Source organism: Neomonachus schauinslandi, chromosome 8 (genome assembly GCF_002201575.2).
Source record: "Neomonachus schauinslandi chromosome 8, ASM220157v2, whole genome shotgun sequence".
Lineage (NCBI taxonomy): Eukaryota > Metazoa > Chordata > Mammalia > Carnivora > Phocidae > Neomonachus > Neomonachus schauinslandi.
In genome coordinates this window covers 30,810,910-30,832,816 of record NC_058410.1, presented here as the reverse complement: position 1 = coordinate 30,832,816, position 21,907 = coordinate 30,810,910, and the positions used below count along the sequence as shown (strand labels likewise).

The 21,907-nt window shown below is 37.8% G+C and overlaps 1 protein-coding gene across 1 annotated transcript in view; it reads left to right on the top strand.

Annotated features, from left to right (window-relative positions):
* Window positions 1–21,907, top strand: part of EYA4 (EYA transcriptional coactivator and phosphatase 4) — a 235,112-nt gene that overhangs the window by 102,570 nt on the left and 110,635 nt on the right. The window contains exon 2 of the mRNA XM_021693330.1: window positions 5,643–5,692. Within this exon, the coding sequence (XP_021549005.1) occupies window positions 5,643–5,692 (50 nt within the window). The remainder of the gene's footprint in view (window positions 1–5,642; window positions 5,693–21,907) is intronic.

Genomic DNA, 21,907 nt, shown 5'->3' with positions numbered 1-21,907 from the left:
TTTGGCAATGTTTCTAGGAAGAAATTGCTGCGGCTGAGGTCGAAGAGGTTGCTGCCTGTGTTCTCCTTTAGGATTTTGATGGACTCCTGTCTCACATTGAGGTCTTTTAACCATTTTGAGTCTATTTTTGTGTGTGGTGTAAGGAAATGGTCCAGTTTCATTCTTCTGCATGTGGCTGTCCAATTTTCCCAACACCATTTGTTGAAGAGACTGTCTTTTTTCCATTGGACATTCTTTCCTGCTTTGTCAAAGATGAGTTGACCATAGAGTTGAGGGTCCATTTCTGGGCTCTCTATTCTGTTCCATTGGTCTATGTGTCTTTGTGCCAGTACCATACTGTCTTGATGATGACAGCTTTTTAATAGAGCTTGAAGTCCGGAATTGTGATGCCGCCAGCTTTGCTTTTCTTTTTCAACATTCCTCTGGCTATTCGGGGTCTTTTCTGGTTCCATACAAATTTTAGGATATGAGGAATTCTTAATCTCAGGAAACAAACTGAGGGTTGCTGGAGTGGTGGGGGGTGGGAGGGTTGGAGTGGCTGGGTGATAGACATTGGGGAGGGTATGTGCTATGGTGAGTGCTGTGAATTGTGTAAGACTGATGAATCACAGACCTGTACCTCTGAAACAAATAATACATTATATGTTAAAAAAAAAAAGAAGGAAGAAGATAGCAGGAGGGGAAGAATGAAGGGGGGAAATTGGAGGGGGAGACGAACCATGAGAGACTATAGACTCTGAAAAACAAACTGAGGGTTCTAGAGGGGAGGGGGTTGGGGGATGGGTTCACCTGGTGATAGGTATTAAGGAGGGCACCTTCTACATGGAGCGCTGGGTGTTATACACAAACAATGAATCATGTAACACTACATCAAAAACTAATGATATAATGTATGGTGATTAACATAACATAATAAAAAAAGATTCCTTTAATGGTTGATGTATTATAAGAAATAACTAGTAGATTCTTTAAAAATGTTTCCCCCCCCCCGATGGGATGATAGTTTCAACTCTTAGTTTTAAAAAAACTTACTAAAAGCAACCTGCAGATCTAGCATAGGAGAGAAAGAAAGGCTTGATGCATAGTATTCAGTTCTAATTCCATCCCTGTTAGTGCTAGCTGTGGGACATTGGACAAGTTGTTTAACCTCTTTGAGCGCTAGTTTTCTCATTTGTAAAAGGAGAATTTCATCCATCACACCTGTCTTCATAGATTAAATGAGATTTCATATATACATAGTCCAGCACAGTGAGTGGAAAAAAGTAATTGCTTAATAAATGACAGCAATCATCATTGTTATGTTGTAGTAAAAATTCAACTTGTAAATAACAAGACATTTTGATCTTCATTTTAAACATTTTAGGTTGGATGTTTATGAATTTTAGGTTCTTAAAATTTTAGGTTCTTTAGGTTAAAATGCCTTTATAAATCTGGAATTGAAGTTTCTTACACAACTTGCTTGCAGATTAATCTTACTGGTCCTCAGTATTCTCATCTATGAATTGGGAAAAAAATAGCTTCTACCTAAGCATTGTGCCTGCCATATAATAAACTTTCTGCTATCATTCATTCATTCATTCCAAAAATTTGGTGTTTTGATATTTTTATGTTAATTACATACCGAATAGTTATTTTCTTAAAATAAACTTGTAATTCTTTTTCATTTCACTTTGATTTTGCCTGTACTTTTATAATGTTAAGTAGGGCAAAAATTCACATCAGTGCAGCCTATTGAAAGGATTTAACACTATTCATCTTTTTCTTGGCATATTTTTTGCCCACGTCCTTGTGTGTCTTATGAAAACTAGGATTTGATTTAAATAATGGGCATGAAATTTTGCCTCATTTCTTGGCCTGCTTGTTTTGACTTTTTTCAAAAACAAATTCAAAACTAAATTGGTGATCACTGAAATCAGAAGGTTCTATATATTTTGTAAGGATATTCTTTCTCCAATAGCATAGATACTTCAGCAGCCACCATTTAATGAAGTGTTGCTCTTTCAGATGGGAGGGTGTGTTCAAATTTAGTTAAAACTATCCATTTGGTTTCTAGTTCTGTGATCAAGACACAATAAACATAAAAGTTTCCTAATGATTCATTTAACTTTTTTCCATCAGCTCAGAAATAAGATAGGGGTTTTTGAAGTATTTTAAAGAAGTTATAAGTTAACATCTCTTTTGGTCTTTGGTATTACCAAAATTTCTTTTCAAGTCCAGATTAAAAGATCAGATCATATTCGTCTTGATACTTTGTTTCAATCAGTAATAATATTCTGTCAATTCTGTCTCAGGAATATCGTCAAAAATATCCTCTCACCTCTGTCCTCATGGCTTTTGTCTTAATTTAGGTTGTCACTATCTCTCACCAATGGATTGAATGTGATTCACTTAGTAAACTAGTATTTGGGGAGTGCCTGAGTCCATTTGAGCTGCCATAACAAAACACCACAGCCTGGGTAGCTTATAAACAACAAAAATTTATTTCTGAGGATTCCAGATGCTGGAAATCCAAGATCATGGCACTAGCATGGTCGTGTGGTGAGGATCTGCTTCCTGGTTCATAGCCAGTGCCTTCTTGTTGTGTCCTCACGTGGTAGAAAGTCTGGGGAGCTCTGTAGGGTCTCTGTCACAAGAGCATCAGTCCCATTCATACTGGCTCCACCCTGATGACCCAAGCACCTCCCAAAGGCCCACCCACTTTGTAATCTCGGGGGTTGGGATTTCAACATATGAATTCTGGGGGGGACACATTCAGACCATAACTGGGAGCATCTACTCAAGGCTAGGGATGTAGTAATGTGCAAGATCAATGCCATCCCTGCTTTCATGGAGCTTAAACTCTCTCTCCTGTTGTATTATTAGTCTCTACAGGCTTTACTTTGTCCCCCTTCTATACTATCTTCTACATCATCTCTAACGAGGCTGTCTCTTAAAACTCTTCAATGGTCTTGAGTGCCCAAAGATTAAGTTCTGAATTCTTTGTCATGTGTAAGGCCTTCTTCATAATAGGATTCCTCTGGCAAATCCCATGATATTGAAATTCCTTTCTCCAGATTTAGTCTTTGAAGACTTTGTCTTTTAAGACTCGGTTGAGAAGTCACTTCCTTTGTTGCTATCCCCATCTTCCTTTGGCTGGGGTAGATTGTTCTCTGAGCATCCATAACACTGCAGAGACCTTTCATATAGCAGTCATGGTATTCTAAATATTATTCTTCCCTCATTGGACCATGAACAAATGGATGAAACTCCTAAAAAGAATCACTTTGTAGAATTTATAGCTTTAGCAATATGTATAGATAAAGAATATCTGTATCTACTTCAGTCTTTCACCATATACTTATTTAGCATTAGCTATGAATCTGAGACTCAGTGGGTACTAGAGAGTGAATAATCAGTAGATGTGTTCTCTGCCATTGTAATTACTACTTTGAAGATAAATTAAAATAATCAGAACTTTCTGGTTAATTATTTGGAGAGTGATGCTTTATAAAAGCTATGAGTATTAAAAAAATTCCTTGTTTTGTAAGTCATAGGAAGCTTGTCTGGTTCTGACTCTTGCTTTGGGAGTATATGTCTAATTTGCTAGTGTGGTCTGCAGCTTCTACAGCCAGTCCCAAAGTCTAGTCATCATAGCCTTGAGGAAAGTAACATTCACTTTGAGGTGATTCTGCATATTCATTGAACAGTTCATATAGTTTCTGGTGAAGAATCATAGGAAGGAACAAGTGGGAAATAAGGATTTTGTTCTGGTATCCTTCCCTTGTAGTACTTTTTTTTCTTTTTGGACAATTTTTAGTGGATGTAAGACTTTTGTGGGTTTTGTAGTAAATTTTGTTTATATCTTAAGAAAAGTATTCCTTTTTTTAACTTTTTTTTTCTTTTTAACTAATTGCTCTTGCAAATATTCTTCACCCTTCCATCTCATGGTGCTGAGTTCCATGTTAAGAGCATAGAAGCTGTTACATGATTAGACAGGGATAATAATCTCTTTGTTCATCAGTTTTGTTTTCATACTGTATAAATGTATACACAGGATGCAAAAGAGAGTGTGGTTAATCAAGCAACATAATTGATTTCCCAGATGATGAAAATGTCTAGGCTTAGAAATGAAAGCAGAAGACATAGATATTTGAAAGCATAGGAGATTTTTGTGTTTGTTTTTTAAGTATTCTTCTGAGTCAGAGGACGAAAGAATGTATGAGCTTGAAGGACAATGCTGCATCTTTAAAATTCAAAACTTACTCTTTTTTTAAGAGATTTTATTTCTTAGAGAAAGAGAGCATGTGCGGGGAGGGGCAGAGAGAGAGGGAGAAGCAGAGTCTCCACTGAGCTGGGAGCCTTGCATCGATGCAGGGCTCGATCCTAGGACCCCGAGATCATGACCTGAGCCAAAGTCAGACACTGAACCGATTGAGCCACCCAGGCGCCCCTCAAAATTTATTCTTTTTTTTTTTTTTAAGATTTTATTTATTTGCGAGAGAGAGAATGAGAGACAGAGAGCATGAGAGGGAGGAGGGTCAGAGAGAGAAGCAGACCCCCCCGCTGAGCAGGGAGCCTGATGTGGGACTCGATCCCAGGACTCCAGGATCATGACCTGAGCCGAAGGCAGTCGCTTAGCCAACTGAGCCACCCAGGCGCCCTCAAAATTTATTCTTAAATGATGCCATTTGTATCACAGTTAACACCCATGGTGTGTGCCCAGGGTGTATATCTAGTAGACTTATTTTTCACTTCCAGGTTTCATATTAGAATTTAAAATGCCTTGGATTCTGTAGGTTGCATAGATGGACCCTCACAGTATTAATACCCAGAGTGTCTAACAGTAGACTTGTAAATGTATATTGTTCATGCTCCATATTAACTAAGGAATTTTTTAAATTGAGTCTCCTTTGCATATGATATACCATTAAGTCCATGGTAATCAGATAAAGTATCTGTGCTTGAAGTTAAATTGTGAAAGACAATGGATTTGTGCTTTACCTTCTTTCAGAGAATGTATCGCACACTGTTGTCCAGAAATGGTTAGCAAGTCCTAGAAGCAAAAGTTATTTTCATTCTTTACCTTTTATGGGCTAAAAACCACAAAGTGGAAATACAGTCTGCAAAATATACTGCAAATATATGTGAGAAGTCTGTGAGCCCTGCTGAAACTTAATTGATATGCTGAGAAATATATAAAACATACAGCCACTGGATTGAGAAAATGAAAATTAATATGTGAATGTTTTAACTAACATGATGCTTTGCCCCCAGAACCTGGTGTTTATTATTGTGCACTGTGGTAGGGGACAGAAGCGGTATCAATTGGAAAAACACTTCTTAGTGAATTGAGAACAGTATGGCTTTCTTGTTCCTAAGTGGGAAACCTGGTTCTTTGGTTGCTTTGTTCCTAGTTAGGCTAGTCCCAAGCCATTTCAGCTGAACATTTTACATACTGATGGAGTCTAGGGAAGCGCCTTTGGCAGCTGATATGGGATAATAATGAAATACGCTGTTTAGCACCGCATGCTACCCCCGGAAAATGCGGGGATTATTTTATAGAAATCTCGGTGAGCAGAGCTGTATCCACTTTACCAAGTGTGTGAACCTGTGTGAGAAAGCTGTATGTTCATATGAGAATAACTAGTCCTCTTTTCTTACAGGTAAAGAAAACGTGCACAGAATCCGACGTTTCAGAAGCTCAGAATTCCAGGTACTGTAAAATAGAGGCCGGGACTCCACTAAGGAAAATGGCAATTTTGGAGAACTAACTAGTAAGATGTCATACTCCAGATACAACTGTGATTTGAAACGTCGAGATTCTTTAAGAACTTTTCTTTATGAAAACATTTTGTATTGGCTAGGGTACCGTTAACCAGAATCCAATCCAAAGGATTGGGTACCATTCTTCTGATTGAAGTCAGCTTTAAAGAATGATAGTAGAAACATCCTCTAGAAATAGTTGAAAACCTCTTCCCTTTCCATTCACTATGTGAGTTCAGCTACATTTTTCTTTCTAATCTTTTCTTACAATGTATTCACATCTGAAATTTTTCCAGAAACGGAATAATTCAACTTTCAAATCTGTGTTTACCAATAAAACTATAGTATTTCTTTTTCTTTCTTTTTTTTTTTTCTTTTGATAAAACATTGCTAGAGTTTGAGAATTCTGTCAAATTGGAAAAATCAAAATTGACCTGGACTTCTCTTTTTGGTTATTTGGAGCCTGTAGAAATGATGCAATAAAGTGGTCAGACCACTACATACAGGAACTTAGCACCATTTTATTGTTTGTGCTTAGACCAGATGCCCAATATTTTCAGGCCTACACATTTTCATTTCAAAATCCAGGCTTGAATTTTAAAAAGTATTATAAATACCATTACAGTAATAAGCATAACCTGAGTATGATGTTAATGATGTAACTTAGCTTATTACATTAAGAAATTAAATTTAATGGTGAGATGGGTCTTAATTGTCCTCCTTGCTCCAGTGTATGATATAAATAGTGATTTTCTTGGTATAATACAGCAACACACATCTAGCGAAAATGTTTATGGCCACCATATTTTTTTTTTGGAGAACAGGTATATATTATGTGGCATACATTGACAGTTTGAATAACTCTTCCTTCATTTTATACAGTATGATATTCCTGTAGTTAATTCTGATACATCTTATATTAAAATGATTGTAAATGGTCTTTTCCTTTGGACCATCAAGAGTATACAAATATGATATAGAAGTTTTGACATTTGTTCTTTGACATTTTGATCTTTATCCTTTATAATTAGATATCAAAATATAAACAGGTAGCTTATCGGAGCATTAGGAAATGGATGAACCATTAAAGGTTTCCCTACAAAGCAGAGTAATTCCAGGATGCATGGAGAAAAAGAAAGGTCTAAGCTCTAATCCTGTGGGTATTTCCTTCCTAATCATTTTGCTGACCTTTCTGAGTGACCTACCTATGACTTGTTATTTAAGTAATTAAATAATTTTTGCAAAGCTGATCTTGAGGATTAGTTAAAAAACAAAAACAAAAACAAAAAAACAGAGCAATATCATCATCCTTATTGACATTTCATATCAATTTTTTTTCCCTTAAATCCACTCAGGATTTTTGGACATGGTGTTATGCTTAAATAAATTTTAAAAAAGCAGAAAGCCACCAAACTGCGTTCACAATTGATATAAATAACTTAGATGAAAAGCAGGGAATTTTGAACTCAGTGTATTTGAACCAGAATTAGATCATTTTCTTTTATCTAACAAATCCCAGCTTAAATGGCCTTTAAAAGTGCAATTTTGTTTCTAAGGTAAATTGTGGTTATTTTAAAAAGACTATTTAAAATATATTTTATTTTATAACATAGAATGTATTATTACATTAATATGTAATGTGTAATATATATTAATTGAAAAAATATCTTTACTTCCTGGAAACCAAGAGGTGGTTGCCACAGATGAACTGCTTCTAGAAGTTTTCTAATTTGCAATATAAATAGGTCAAAATAGGCAAATCTGTGTAATATATATTAATTGAAAAAATATCTTTACTTCCTGGAAACCAAGAGGTGGTTGCCACAGATGAACTGCTTCTAGAAGTTTTCTAATTTGCAATATAAATAGGTCAAAATAGGCAAATCTATTTCTAATGACTCTAAAGCTTTGTAATATCAAAAACAAAGAGTCCTTACTTACTAAAATACAATATGGAAAGACCTTCAACATGACCAATAATCATTTATTGGTTCAAGATAGCCTACACATTTTGATCTTGGCTGGACTCCTCTCCTACCTTCTGGTGCAAGGGATAATCTCCACACCCTAAAAGTGTCAGTAACATAAAGGCATGGCTATTCTCTGTTTACTCATAGGTATTAGGTAGTAGAGTGCTAAAACTGGCATTTGGTTAGTGCAATGACGGAATGCCAAGAGAATAAAAATATGCAAAATATCATTCTGCACAAAAATGATACAATAACTTACTGAATAGTCAACGAATCCAAGAATGCCAAAAATAGTATTCATTGTATCCATGTACTGAGGTTCAGTTTTTATCACCTGTTAAACACACACACACACACACACACAGTGCAACATTGCTTTAGCAATATATGTATATGGCTACATTCTTTTGTGCTCATTAGGAACCACAGACCTTCCTGTATTCTCTTTTTCTCTCTCCCTCTCCTTCCTTCCCTCCCTCCCTTCTCCTGTGTTGTGTGTAAGAGAGAGACAGAGAAAGAGCACAAGAATAGAGAAAGAAGGAGAGAGATTGATTGATTCAGATTGAGATTTAAAGCCCGGGGCTAGATAATTCTATTCTGAACAAATCTAAAGTAAAGAATTGAGCTCCAAATGAAATACTGCATCAGCATAAAATGCATGCAAGCTGGAGACCCACTGCCTTATAAAGTGCTGCCTCACTTGGAACCTAAAGCTAATATAATTCATTTATTTAGCTAGCTTTATAGTGTGTTGGTTTTGGATTTGAAAAGATTAGAATAAATGTAGATGGAAAGTGTTTTTACAGTAGGGAAGTAATTAAATTGGGTGTGGAGACTTTGTAAGGAAAATTCTTAGGGTGACATATGTGTATCAGCAAATTCTTTGTCTTGCTTGGCTTTTTTCCTCTTTTGGAAAGAAATGTTTGGGCTGCAGATGTGACTGGTAGATTGAGAAAAATAGACTTTACAGATATATGTAAGAAAGGTAAAAATGTCTTCTTAGAAATAACATTATATGTATACGCTAAAAGTCAGATATTAGGAACTACATTTTCTCAGGCTCATTGTATTGAACTTGATGTCATATGGGAAGAGATATAATGTACTTCATGGAAAAATTGACCTTGTTTTTTTTTTGCTTTCCTCTATGTTGCTAATCATGTAATAGTATTGTTGGCCTTTGTTCCTAAAATTAATGTTAACCATAAAATGGGTACGAGAGAAAACTAAAATCTGTATTTTTGACATACTTTATCATACCCTAAAATTGTCTGTTACTGGATAGGCTATCCTAAAACATGAATGGAAATACCATTTTTATATTGATTTTTTCCCCTGAACTGGTGGTGAATTTATTTGTATAGATTTGTGCCTCCTTTGAGTCTTCACTGAAAATACATGGATCTTGTCTAACTATACTATAATGAATAGATTCTGGACAAGTGAAGCTAATAGAAATTTCTTTAAGTCTCACATATTTTTAACTTTTCTACTTTCAGTTCTTTCTGGTAAGAGGTGAGGAAATAATTTATTTCATTCTGTAATTACATTCTTAGCAAATATCCTATATGCAAATATGGCTGTATGTTAAAATAGTCCTCATGATGACCTGAATGACTTCTTTGGTGATTTTCCTTTGGTGGAATTTGGTTTCCCTTCACTTTTTTCCTATTTGGGTCACTAACTTGTACAGCATTTTCACCAAGAAGAGATCAAGAACACAGAAAGGAAATAAAACACAAATCTGGCAATTTTGTTTCCTACTTCAGTGAATTAAGGAATTAAGTAAATTAAGCAGTGAATTAAGGAGTGGCTGGAAATAAACGTTTTGGTGAAACTGACTGTGTGAAGTGACTTCTAGGAAATATATCTGTTCCTTTTCTCTCAGCCTGCCCACATACCAACCACCAGCAGATTAGAGTAGGGGAATCTAAGGAGGAGTATTCAAATATGGGAAGGACTCATGGTACCTATGAGCTAAGGTGATCGTTTTTCCATGTGAAGGTAAAACAGAATGATTCAGTGGGTAATGGTGAGGGTGTACTCTTTCCCGCTTCCTAGGTTGAGAAATTTGGTTTGCTGAGAAATGGGGTTTCTTGAAATCAGCAAAGGCTTGGTTGTGTGCTGTGACTTGCCCTAGTCTATATTGACTTTACAGTTATCAAGAGAAAGGCAAGATGACTCTCCAGCTTTTAAAGAAGCACCGGAATGAATCTCAGTGTAATATCTAATATTTCAGTGAGCCTCAGGAATTTGATGTATTCAGTGTCTACGTATAAAATCTTTGAAAATGCAACTAATTCATATTATGTAAACATTTAACAATGTTATATTTAAGGCATTAAGCTGTACATATTTATTTGCTAGTAAAATAATTATTGTAATGCTTCCAGAAGTCTGAAATGTTTGTTGGTATAGAATTTCCTGTCAAAAACGTAAATGCTGTATTTTTTCATAGCAGTGAAAAGTGAGGGTCCCTTTGTGAAAACACACATTTGTATTTCACTGTGTCAAATCAGAGGCCCACCTGGCTTAATATTCTGTCTCTAAAAGCATCAAAACTCATTACTGCCAGATTGCATGTTCTCAAACTTGCAAATTTCAGAATGTAGTACCAATAAACAGGTTCTGTCAGGAACACAGTCTAGCTGTCCAGTCCATGTTTATGTAGCCAATTCTTAGACTTAGCCACATTTTATCAAATACTATAGACTATAGTATTTTAGACTGTAGAACCCAGAAAATTACTAATCACAATACAAAGTAATTATTAACTCCTTCTAGTTGTTTAAAACTGCCTCTTTCAACTTGCCCTGAAAATGATAGATGATGGATAAATATTCTAAGAGTGTGATTTAATTCTCATATTTGGGGATTTGAAAAGAAAGAACTCAATCTGGGAACTTAAATCTATATCATAAAATGGTTACTTAACCTGAGTCATACCATAGCTTACTTAATATTTTTCTTTCCAATTGTGCAAGCATTCTATCTCATTTCAAAGCCTGGCCTCATGAGGACACCTCTCTATTCTCTTCATCATTTTGGCTAGCATTTGCTGAAGTTTTCTGAATCCACTTTGCCTTCTCTGATGTATGTTGACAGATTTACAGGTGTGGAAACAGCTGGGATTCTGAACAAGAATGAAGAATGTGTTCTGTGTTGCTATTAATTTTATCCTCAGTATCTGGGATATCTTGACCCTTTGGGTCTTGGTAGCATATTGAGCTGATTTCCTCAGATGATTGTCTAAGGTATCTGCTAAAACCCTGATATCAATTAGTATTAACTTGAAGATTTAAAGAACAGTCTCAAAACTTAGATTATTGTTTTCTAAATGTCTTGTCATGCAGGTTTCTGGTCAGCCCTGTCCTATAGTTCACTGGGGACTCCTGGTGATGTATCTTTATTGGCAACACAGCTTAGTGTTATCTCTATACTTGTTAATTTTGGGGGAGTATTTCCTCTCCAAATTTAATTGTCTTCTAAGAATAAATGAGTAAATGAGAGTTAAATAATACATGTGAAAAGTCCTTACACACCGGTACTCACAGAATAGTTTCTTATTATGTGTTCAAAATTGAACAAGACATCTTAAACCCAGTAGTGGAGAAGAATGAGCTGTAGCTCAAGGGAAGAAGGGCCTCATCATTGGTACTTAATTCCCATAGTCATGTGTTTTTAGCTTTTGGTTTATGTCTTCAGATCCCTAGGTTTGGTTCTCGATCTTTTTGCTTGCTTTCCACTTCATGTTTTTCACATGTAATTTCTGTTCACAACTCTTTTTTTTTTTTTAAGATTTATTTATTTATGTATTAGAGAGCATGCTTGCAGGGGGAGGGGTGGAGGGAGAGGAGACAAGCAGACTCCCCGCTCAGCAGGAAGCCCAATGTGGGGCTTGATCTCAGGACCTTGAGATCATGACCTGAGCCCAAATCAAAAGTGGGATGCTCAACCAACAGAACCACTCAGGTGCCCCTCTGTTCACCAGTCTTGACGTGGCCCACCATGCCTAGCATGCTCTGGCTACTGCTATGCCTCTAGCTTTGATTTCAGTCAAGCTTCCCCTTGCAAAAGGGTCTGCACTCACAGATGCCATTCTCCTTCTGCAGAGGCTGGACTGCTCCTTCCCCATTTGTGCTGTGCTCCCCCTCCCAGCTTTGATCACCAACCTCATTTCAACTCATCACTCCTAGGATCTCTGCTCTTCCCTGGTGGGCACAGTGATCCAGACCTGCTGTCCTCTGGCTGCATGGCCCTCTGTGCTTCTCCTTCAGAGGCACCTCATTTGATTAACATTTGCTTTATTCACTACACTATAAGCTCCACAAGGTGAGGGGTCACATCTGCTTTTTCTGGTCCCTGTTGTATCATGAGTATATAGCATAGTGCTTAGCATATAGCAGGTCCTCAGTACATACCTGTTTAGTGAATAGTAACTTCCAGATGCATGAACCTAGCTTGTAATCTCTCCTGGATCATCTCTTGTAACCACAAATCCCTAAGACAATTTTATTAGAGATTTTGCTCTGCTGTCTCAAACTCCTCTTGTAAAAAATTATGATATTTACACTCCCTCCCCCAGGATTTTTTCTTTCCAGTGGTAATTCTCTCAGTTGTGTCCTACATCAGGACTCTAGAGTAATCTCTGACCTCTTTCTCTCTTTCCTCTCCCAAGTCCTGTTGGTCATCAAGTTGTATTTAATTTTTCTTGGCTATGTTTGGAATCTCTTTATCCTGCCCTCCCCACTGCCGCTGTGAAAGTTCAAGCTGTCCTCACCTTATCTCTGAATTAATACAACAAATTTCCAAGTGGCTCTCTTGGCTCCGTATAGACCTTGCCTTTCTTTTCTGCCAGGCTGTCACATGAGCCTTTCTTAATGATACTTTCCATATGGGGTTGCCCTGTTCATTGATCAGAAAAAGTATTTAGTGGACATTTAGAGTATATGCAGAAGCATGAATAAATAATCTTAAAAATAGAATTGTGTGCATGAGGTAAAAATAAGGACACACATGCTTTTACCTAGTTGCTGTTTGGGAGAGGCCAGGGACTATTTGGGCTACTTGTTATCTTACTGCCCTGTTGCCCTTATTCTGATCTGTTAGATATTCATTTAGTCCGAATTTGTATTCTTCCTCTAGTTGGAAACCAAAATAAGAATACATGACTCTATATGGATCTTGGAAAGTACATTCAAGATAAAGATATACCAGTCACATATGTACTTTGATTTTCATTTTTTCCTTCTCCTGCCCTCATTTCCTATATAGACCTTAGAGTCAAATAAGATATTTGTGTACTGTTTGGCTTCCTGAAAGCATCCATTTTAGGGCAGTACTTGCTTGGTAGTTCTACAGATGAGCTCATTTCACTAGAGGGGTGGAGGAGAATACCACCAGAGTGCAGCTTGAGCCCTGAGCACCGTGAGGCCGAAGTGCTCGGGAAGAGTTGCCAGGAAGACTTAGGACTATGGCTGAATGTCAAAGAATAGATAAGATTTGAAGAAATGGGGAAAAGAGAACTCCAGTGAGGTACAAGAAAGGACTAGAAACTGAAACTGATCGGGATTTTTAAAAAAGATTTTATGGGTGTTATACGCAAACAATGAATCATGGAACACTACATCAAAAACTAATGATGTAATGTATGGTGATTAACATAACATAATAAAATAAAAAAAAAGATTTTATTTATTTATTTGACAGAGAGAGTGTGTGCATAAGCAAGGGAACAATAGGCAGAGGGAGAGGGAGAAGCAGGCAGACAAGGGGCTCGATCCCATGATCCTGGGATCACGACCTGAGCCGAAGGCAGACACTTAACCGACTGAGCCACCCAGGCACCGCTGATGGGGATTTTCTATAGATGCTGAGGCATCCCACTTGATTCATGTGGGAAAATTGTCGATGAGATTGGAAAATGGGTAAATTAATGCAGAGTGTTGCTGGCTTGGATTTCTAGTGGTTTTGTTAGGACTCATTGATTGTAGCTACCACTGTGAGGCAGTTTAGGCAGAAAAGAGGAGTTTTGCTTGTTTATTTGCTTGTCACTTTGTTGTTTCAATATTAAACAAGGATGTGGTATCTTAGGGAACCTGAGAAGAGAGAGTTTGCTGGATTTTGTAAGATGTGTGAGCAGGGACCACCTTCCTGGTCATTTCTTGTTCACGCAGGTCCTGGCTGCTTAGCCACTTCATGTCTTCACCTCTTGATGAGGATTGGCTGATTGGTCTTATTCTCTCTCAAGGTGTCACGGTAGGAGGAAAATGCCCACGTGACACTGCTCCTGATTTTATAATTTATACTTCTATAGGTAAAATCTCTGGCCTAGAATCTCTCTCTTTTTCTTTATCTCAGCTCCAAATCTCCAGGGAAGGGAATGGCATCAGAGGGACAGGTTCCCAAAACAGAAACTTGGCTTTCAGGAGCCACCTCTGGGAACCTATGAAGCAGGGGTGAGAAGAACTTCCAGGAAAAGACTGCTGAGCAGATAACCCAACAAGTGCCCTCTACTTCCTACCTTTGTCCAAGACTGTTTTCTCCAGCACCCCCTCCCCAAATCCTTCATTTCCTATAATCCAGCTTCTATTGCTTTCTCGCCTTCCCTCATCAGATACAACTCAGTGGTTATCACTTTCACTCGTATGGAGACTTGGAGCTTGATTTCATAGGTCCGACATCTATAAGCTGCTGTCAGCAAAGAAAACATCGCATGAGAGAGCTTTACGCCAAGTGGCAGCCATACTTCAAAGGAAGAGGCGCTCCACTCACCTCTTGCTGAAAACCCTTCTTGCAAAGTTTGCCCCTGCTGTCCCCATCCCCAAGCTAACCAGTTGCTAACCAGTGGGCCCAGTCCTTCTCTTCAGCTCTCAAATGCCATTGCAAATGTAAATTACTTTCTCCACTTCTTCCAGTTGTTACGTGATTGTCTGATGAATGCACTTCATGTAGCAGTTTAAATTATTTATCTTTCTGAAGATAATCTTGCCAAAATGAGTATATAGGTTTGGACTTATGTTTAAAAAAAAAACGTCAAACACATTCAAAGAAATACAACCAGTGACCAATAACCTGAAGTCCAAATTTGAAATTTTGGCAACGCATTTTTCCAGGTATTGGGAAGTTACTGGTGGATTGCTGATCAGGTAATAGCATGATTAAATTGTATTTGTGATGACAGAGCAGCTGCGGCCCAGGTGCCTGGAGGCAGGGAAGCTAGATCTGAGACTTACTTAAAAGGAGACAGTGATCAAATTGGGGTTATTTTGAGGTGACATCTGATGCTATCTTTTTCATGGTTTAAATACATTTTCCAAATTTTCTACATCGTGTATTATTTATTTGTCTTAAGAACCAATAAACATATTATAAAGCATGAAATAATAGATTCAGCTTGAAATAGGCATGGTGGCAGTGGGAGGGATCTGGCTGCTTCTTCCTGACAGCTTGCATTATTCTCTAACGATGAGAAAACACTTGATTTCTCCACATGTTATTAGTGATGGGTTCCAGAGAATAGCTGTGGTCCTGGTTCAGCCTCTCTTACAGTAAACTGAGTTCCTCTGAAGTCTTTATGTTTAATAATATGAAACAGTCTTTCTGGAGACTGTTAGCTGCTTTGAATTAATTTGGTCGGAGTAACACATCCCATAAAGTAGCCTTTGTTTGGTGACTTTTATCCAGAGGACCTGAGAAGCTAAGACAAGATCCTACTTTGCATCAGATTGATAATCCAAATTATTATGGGTGGGATTAGTGAGGGTCTCTGAGTGTGTACCATGTTGGCTGATGATCTGCTTAGGAGTTACTGAGCTACATAAATCCTTATGATGATTCTGGACTTGGGGTATATTTAGCACAAAGTTCCAGACTCAACTGAGTAGAAAATAGAAACTTTTGGAGGGCCCTCTGCGTGTTGGGCCAATCGAAGGTGGGAAGAAACAGGATCTTAGTTTTCTTCTCAGTAGTTCACTTAGAGGAACACTGATTCTTGCCCTTAAAGTGACTATTTATGAGCATCCTCTATGTTTCAGGCACTGGTCTGGGTGCTTGAGATTCGTCAGTGAGTGAAACAGGAACATGCATGATGATGGCTTATTCTAGAAGGTGATAAAGGCTGGGGAACAAAGCGGAGTATGTGGACTATTGGGAAGGAGTAGGTTCTGGTTTTAAATTGGGCGATATTTAAGCAAGACTTGAAGGAGCTGGTAGTACAGCAAGAGTAGGGCTGCGGGGAGTGCGTTCCCTTGGGGATGAGCCACTGAACAGCCCTTCAGTGGGAGACTGGCCTGCCTGAAACACCAGTGAGGAGGGCCTTGTGGCTCACAGGGAGTGAGCCCAGGATGTCAAATTCGAAGTAGCAACATTCTAGAAAAAGCTGCAATTTCTGTTATTCACTGTATTTTGAAAATATTTATTTTCAGTTTTGATAAATCCATTGCAAATAATTTTTTCGTGACCTATGGGTAATAATCTCTGAGAGGCAGACCATCCATCACTGCTGTGAGACAGACTTGATTTCCTGCCAGGAACACCTCTTTCTGCCCCACCGCACACATCCTCCACGACAAGGGATCTGTCCTGAGCAGAAGGCTGCAAGCTTCTTCGCGAACAGACCTCAAAAGCCTGAAGGCATTTTTTTTTAAGTAATACTCTTAAAATTTTAGCTATATATACACAGAGGAGGGCTTAGATTCCAAAAATTGGATTCATAAAGACACAAAGATCTGCTCATTATCTCACAGTTAATCATCACATCTCTGTTGTCTTAGCAACCTACACAGTGTTCTCATTTGCTTTTCAATAAGCCAATAGTTGAATGGGTTCTTTGTTCATGTGTTTTATAAATTTCTATCACCTGATACTTGATGTCTTTCTGGCATGTTACTGTACCAAAGAACTGCCTTTTTATTTAAATTCACGTAACTAAAATTAAACTTTACTTTTCCTAAAAGTCTAAATTTCTCATGAGAAAATATCCAACCTAAGAATAATTGGACAAAATATATGTGAGATTATATTGTAAAAATGTCTTCATTTTAATTGTAATTAATTTCCAAGGCTCAGTGAACTTGGCAAAAACTGAGTTATCCGACAAACTTCGCTTACACAGGCATATCTGAGAAAGAAAAATGCCTGACGACAAATCTAGGTGTCATAGAGTTGATTTCCCCAAACTCACAGGCTTGCATTTCTCAGGTGCATATTTTCTCTTACATAATTCTAAAGTTTTCAAGTTCATGTCTTATTAAGGTAGATGTGGCATTGCTTACATGGCAGGGTAGGCGAATGTGGTGGACTGCCTGAGTTGGAATCCCAGGTGTTTGAGCTCAAGCAAACTGCTTCACTTCTCTGCCTCAAAGTTTCTCATCTGTAAAGTGGAGATAATGTCATATTGTCCTATAAGGTATATTATCACTATAATACTGACAAATGACAGTTTAACAATGAAAAGGAGACAAAAATAAAAATAAGTACAAGAATGCAAAATGCTGAGCCATGTGGGCTGTTTTGGCATTAATGCTAGAAGCCCTGTATTCTTTAGCAATTCCTGAGGGCATTTGCATGCCTTAGTACTGTATAATCATTCTCATTAGGTCTGATAACCTTGACTCTCTAAGGAAAAGTTATGTTTAGCACCGTAAAACATTGGGGAGCTATTTCTGTACAGAAGGTTCCATATTGAATGTGCTGTTGCTTAAAACGATGCACATCTCATCCAGCCAGACAATTTGACTAAACGCTAATGACCATACTTTGAAGGCCCTGGATAGCTGAAGTTTTGTAGAAATATTTCTTTTTCACATTTAATAGGAGCAGCTCAATATCTGGATCATTTAGGGATTTTTTTCAACCCAGTTCAGGTACCCAGCATAGTGCCTGGCACATAGGAGGAAAGCAGTAAATATTTATTATATACATGGATGAATGAATAAGCAGCTAAGTTATTACATATTTTTGTATGTGAAAAGTTCTTTATGTCTGGACCCACGTTATTCTCATTACAGTATGCCACATAATAACTAATAAGGCTCAAATACCATTTGTAAACAAGGTCGAATCTCAGAGAGACCTCTAAACTTTCTGTAGCAAGTAGGAGGACTCTATCCTAGCTTGGCCCACGTACAGTCCCGCTTTACATCACTGTTCCCGTGTCCCCTCTGGAACTGGTTAGAGATACTCTACTTTCTTAGAAAAATCCTAGTTTGCATGATAAGTTTTACAGTTACTCGAGCGAAATGCTCATGCCCTTACCAGACTTTCTAAGGTAGAAATGTAACAATCACTCTCTCCCTTGCCATCCTTCCCTCCTTCTCTGTTGTCCCTTTCTCTCTGTCTTCCTCTCTTTCCTTTCTTAGGATGGCTTTTATTAGGGGCATTGCACTTTTGTCTTTAAAGCAACACAGTATGTGAAAATGCTTCTTGAAATAAAAGGTCACTGGGAAATAATTGTTCTGTTTTTTATAGGCTTGACTTAAATAGGGTGCTCCTCTGTTGCATTCTGTCATGGGATAAATCGAGACAAAGGCCATGTCTCTGAAAAGTAATACTAACTTTTCAAGAACGTACACAGTCTTATTACAGGAAGTGATGTGACCCTTTATTATTTATCTCCCCTCCGTGGCCCATTCTCTCGTTTTCTATTGTTCTGATGGGAGATCCAGAGTCCCAGCTAATGGGGATGTTAGGTATCATGCTAGTGCCTCGGAAAGAGATGACGAGTGTGGTTTGGCAGAATGTCCAGGTGGCTGCACCACACCCTCCATGCAGCAGCTGTCCTGGTGCAGGCTGCTGGCGTTAGAAGGGAGCATGGTGTCTGACACTGAGCGGGAGACAAAACAGGCCACTGTAGCTCACACACGCACTGACTTGACATCTTCTTAAACATAATGTTCCATATGTGTTCTGGGGGTATAATTATCCTGGGCTTCCTTGTCAGGAGAAGCACTGATGGTAACCATGGTGGGGAGGAAGCATGAGGTGCAAGGGTACAACGTGACTGGAAGTGTGGGTGACCCACAGTGTTTCTCCAGGGGAGGATTTGGAAGGGTCAACTCTTTGTTATGCAGGACTGCCCCCCACACTGCACGATTGTCCTAACCTGGCTTCTTCCACCTCTAAGTAGCACCCCCAGTGGAAATGAGAACCCCAGACTTCCTGGCCTGGTTTCAGACATTCCCCAGGTACCCAGTGGATGCCTGATTATGGTCAGAGGAGGCTACTGTGTATCCTAAAAGATCATATGTCTGGTGGACTAAGAGAAATTTAAGAAATACAAGGCTTAGAATTGGTGCTAGTGAAACCAGCCTTCCCAGGGCCCAGAATGAGTCACTCACCTTTGCTGGAAAAAGAGCTCTCATCCATAGCTTCTGACATTTAACCCCAGAATGGCTCTCACAGACACTTGACATTGGGACAAGGGCATCCATGTGAGAGTATAGACAGCAAAGCACAACCCATCAATACCTTAGAAAAACAACTCAAGGTCAGTATCCCAATAACATCATTTGAGTTGTTGATGCTGCTTAGACAGAGTCAATAATCTCTACAGCCAGATTTCAAGGAACATTCCTGACAATGGAGGATGAGCAGTGGGAGGTTTCAGAGATTATATGTTCAGTGCTTTTTTACTCTTTCCATTCCATTCCAGTCTACCCATTGCATTCCGTTGAACAAATTCTTGATATTAGAGCATATGAATTTTTATAAAATTGAATTTTACTTCATGGAAAAGTTTTTTTTTTTCTTCATGCAATGGAAATTAGTGATCATTGAGGAATCTTAGAAATAGTTGCCTTTTAAATATTGATATCCTCCTCTTGATTTATCATTTACTTTAAACAGGAGTTGGAAAGGCTTTAGAGTTGATTTATTTTGCTTGCGTAGATGGTACGCTACCAAATTTCTCACCCTGCATACTTTGTGTGTCTTTTCCCCTATGGTCATGCTTTGAGGTCCATTTAATTAAAGCTGCTAGATGGCTGCTAAATAAAATTGGAAAAAAAGAGAGGATGGTGCAAAATGTAGGCCTTGTCTTCAGGTTAAGAACCGGATGAATAGCAAAGGAATGCCTGTGTCCCATCTCTGTAATTCCAGGAGTGACCAAACTGGTTTTACAAACCATGTGAATTGATTCTGTGTGTATGGTAAGGGTGAAGAGGTTGTTGAGACTAGTTTATTTGGGGTATTTTTAGTGGTTTTTTGGTTTGTTTTGTTTTTTTACTTTCTGAATAGTCTTATTCCTTTTCTTAAGGGAACAGAACTTTTATGCAGTAGATTTTTCATTAAATTGAATTTTCATATTCACATTGAAGCTGGATCAGTTGGTTTCACTCTCTCTGAGCAACTATTAGGACAGGTTTCCATTTCTTCATATTTAGGGAGTCTCATTTATTCAGCTGCTACTTCTTTTCTTCATGTTACTTTTACCCAGTTGGCTTTTCTTTTGATATTGTCAGTAGTAAGAGTTAGAACTTCTCAGGCTGACATGTGTTTCTTATTTCAAAGTTCTGTCTTAAAATTGCTCCTTTTGCATGCATGCTATAGAAGGTTTGTTCAAAAACTTTGGGAAGATTCTAAATCAGTGAAGTCCAGAGTTTCACTAAAAGTGAGGACATTTTTGGGGGGTGGGGGTGGGAGGGGAGTAAATTGTCCACAGTGTAGAATTGGAAAGGTCAGTTTCCTGAAGAAAGTTCTGATATGGCTTCTTCAAAAAAGAAGGGGAAAAAAAAGCCAATTTGCAGTTTAAAACATATTTTGTAAAATCTTGTCCCCTATTGCAACTGGTGAAATGCAGGCAAAGACAAGAAACGTGTACAGGGTTATTTTAGCTGATGCAGTTGGTATATGAAGCAGAAGGACTGGATCTGTTTAAAGATGAATCACAAAGCACATGGATGATAGTTAAGTGAGTATAAGGTACAACGCAGCTAACTACATGGTTATTTATCTTTTGGCCAAATGTGTGCCTTCCAAGGTCTGTAGTCTTCTGCTGTTCTGTTTAGAGGAGTGGTAGCTCGGGCCAGCTCGTGCCTACACCAGGTCATGCTGAATCCAGGTCAGTATCCCAGGGAATCCGTTTGCTTTGCTAGTGAATTTTCTGGGCATAATTTATACATGCTCAATTCTTTACAGTGTCACACCAAGCATATTTATGTCATAATTTATTCTTTATGATTGTAATTTGGAACACATATAAATTATTTCTAACGAAGCAGTAGGGACAGAAGGAAATTACTTTTGTTCAACTAGTACTTTAGTATGTTTTTCTCCCTCTTTCAAGTAGACAATAACTACGAGAAACCGATACTCAGTATTACTCATTATCTGGTTAGTTCACCAGATCAAGAGTTGGTGTGTGGTGCAGAAAGGTGGGGAAAGTTAGGGAGTTAAAAACAGGTTGGTAGAAGCTGTTGAGGAAAAAAAAAAAGTCGCATGAGGCCACTTATGTTTTAAATCAAGAATATGTTTTCAGTGAAAATATTTTCTAATGATTCACAGAAGAATGTTGTCAACTTTGACTACATCTGCTGAAAATCAAAATATAAGTAGTTATATAGCATAGACTTCTGGCAGGAGTCTATGCTGTGACATGAAACAAAGTTCCCGTTAAATGACAATACTTTTGTATTTTTCTGGCTTTAAAAGTAGTTTCCTGACTTTAAGAAATGTTAACAGCATTTTTCCTCCTTCACATTACATGGATAAATTGGCAGCATGCCTGTGTGATTTCCAGAGTAGGTTTCTTAAAATAATTTTGATTGGAAGATAATTGTTTAACGTCAATGTATAAAGTTCTGCTGTAGTTTAAACAAATTAAGTAAAAGAAAATAAAAAGAGGAGGCTTTGTATAATTACTGGGAAACATGGAAAGAATAATTAGACAGTTAGATCTGAAAAAATAGGGACTAGTATTTCCAGATTTCACAATATTCATCAGGATTCCTTACCTCATTTTCTGACATTGCTTGAATTTTATGTTTCTGAGTTTACACATCAGAATAACAGCATATTTACCTACTTGTTTCTAAGTTTTTTGTGTTTATATATTCTCTATTTAAAAGTTTCATATAAAAATGAAACATATCTAATCCATATTATGTATAAAACATCATTACTAAAATATAAACTGATCCAGATACTGGTTAGACAGTTCCACACAAGCCCTCTTGCATGAACAGTCTCTGCTAATA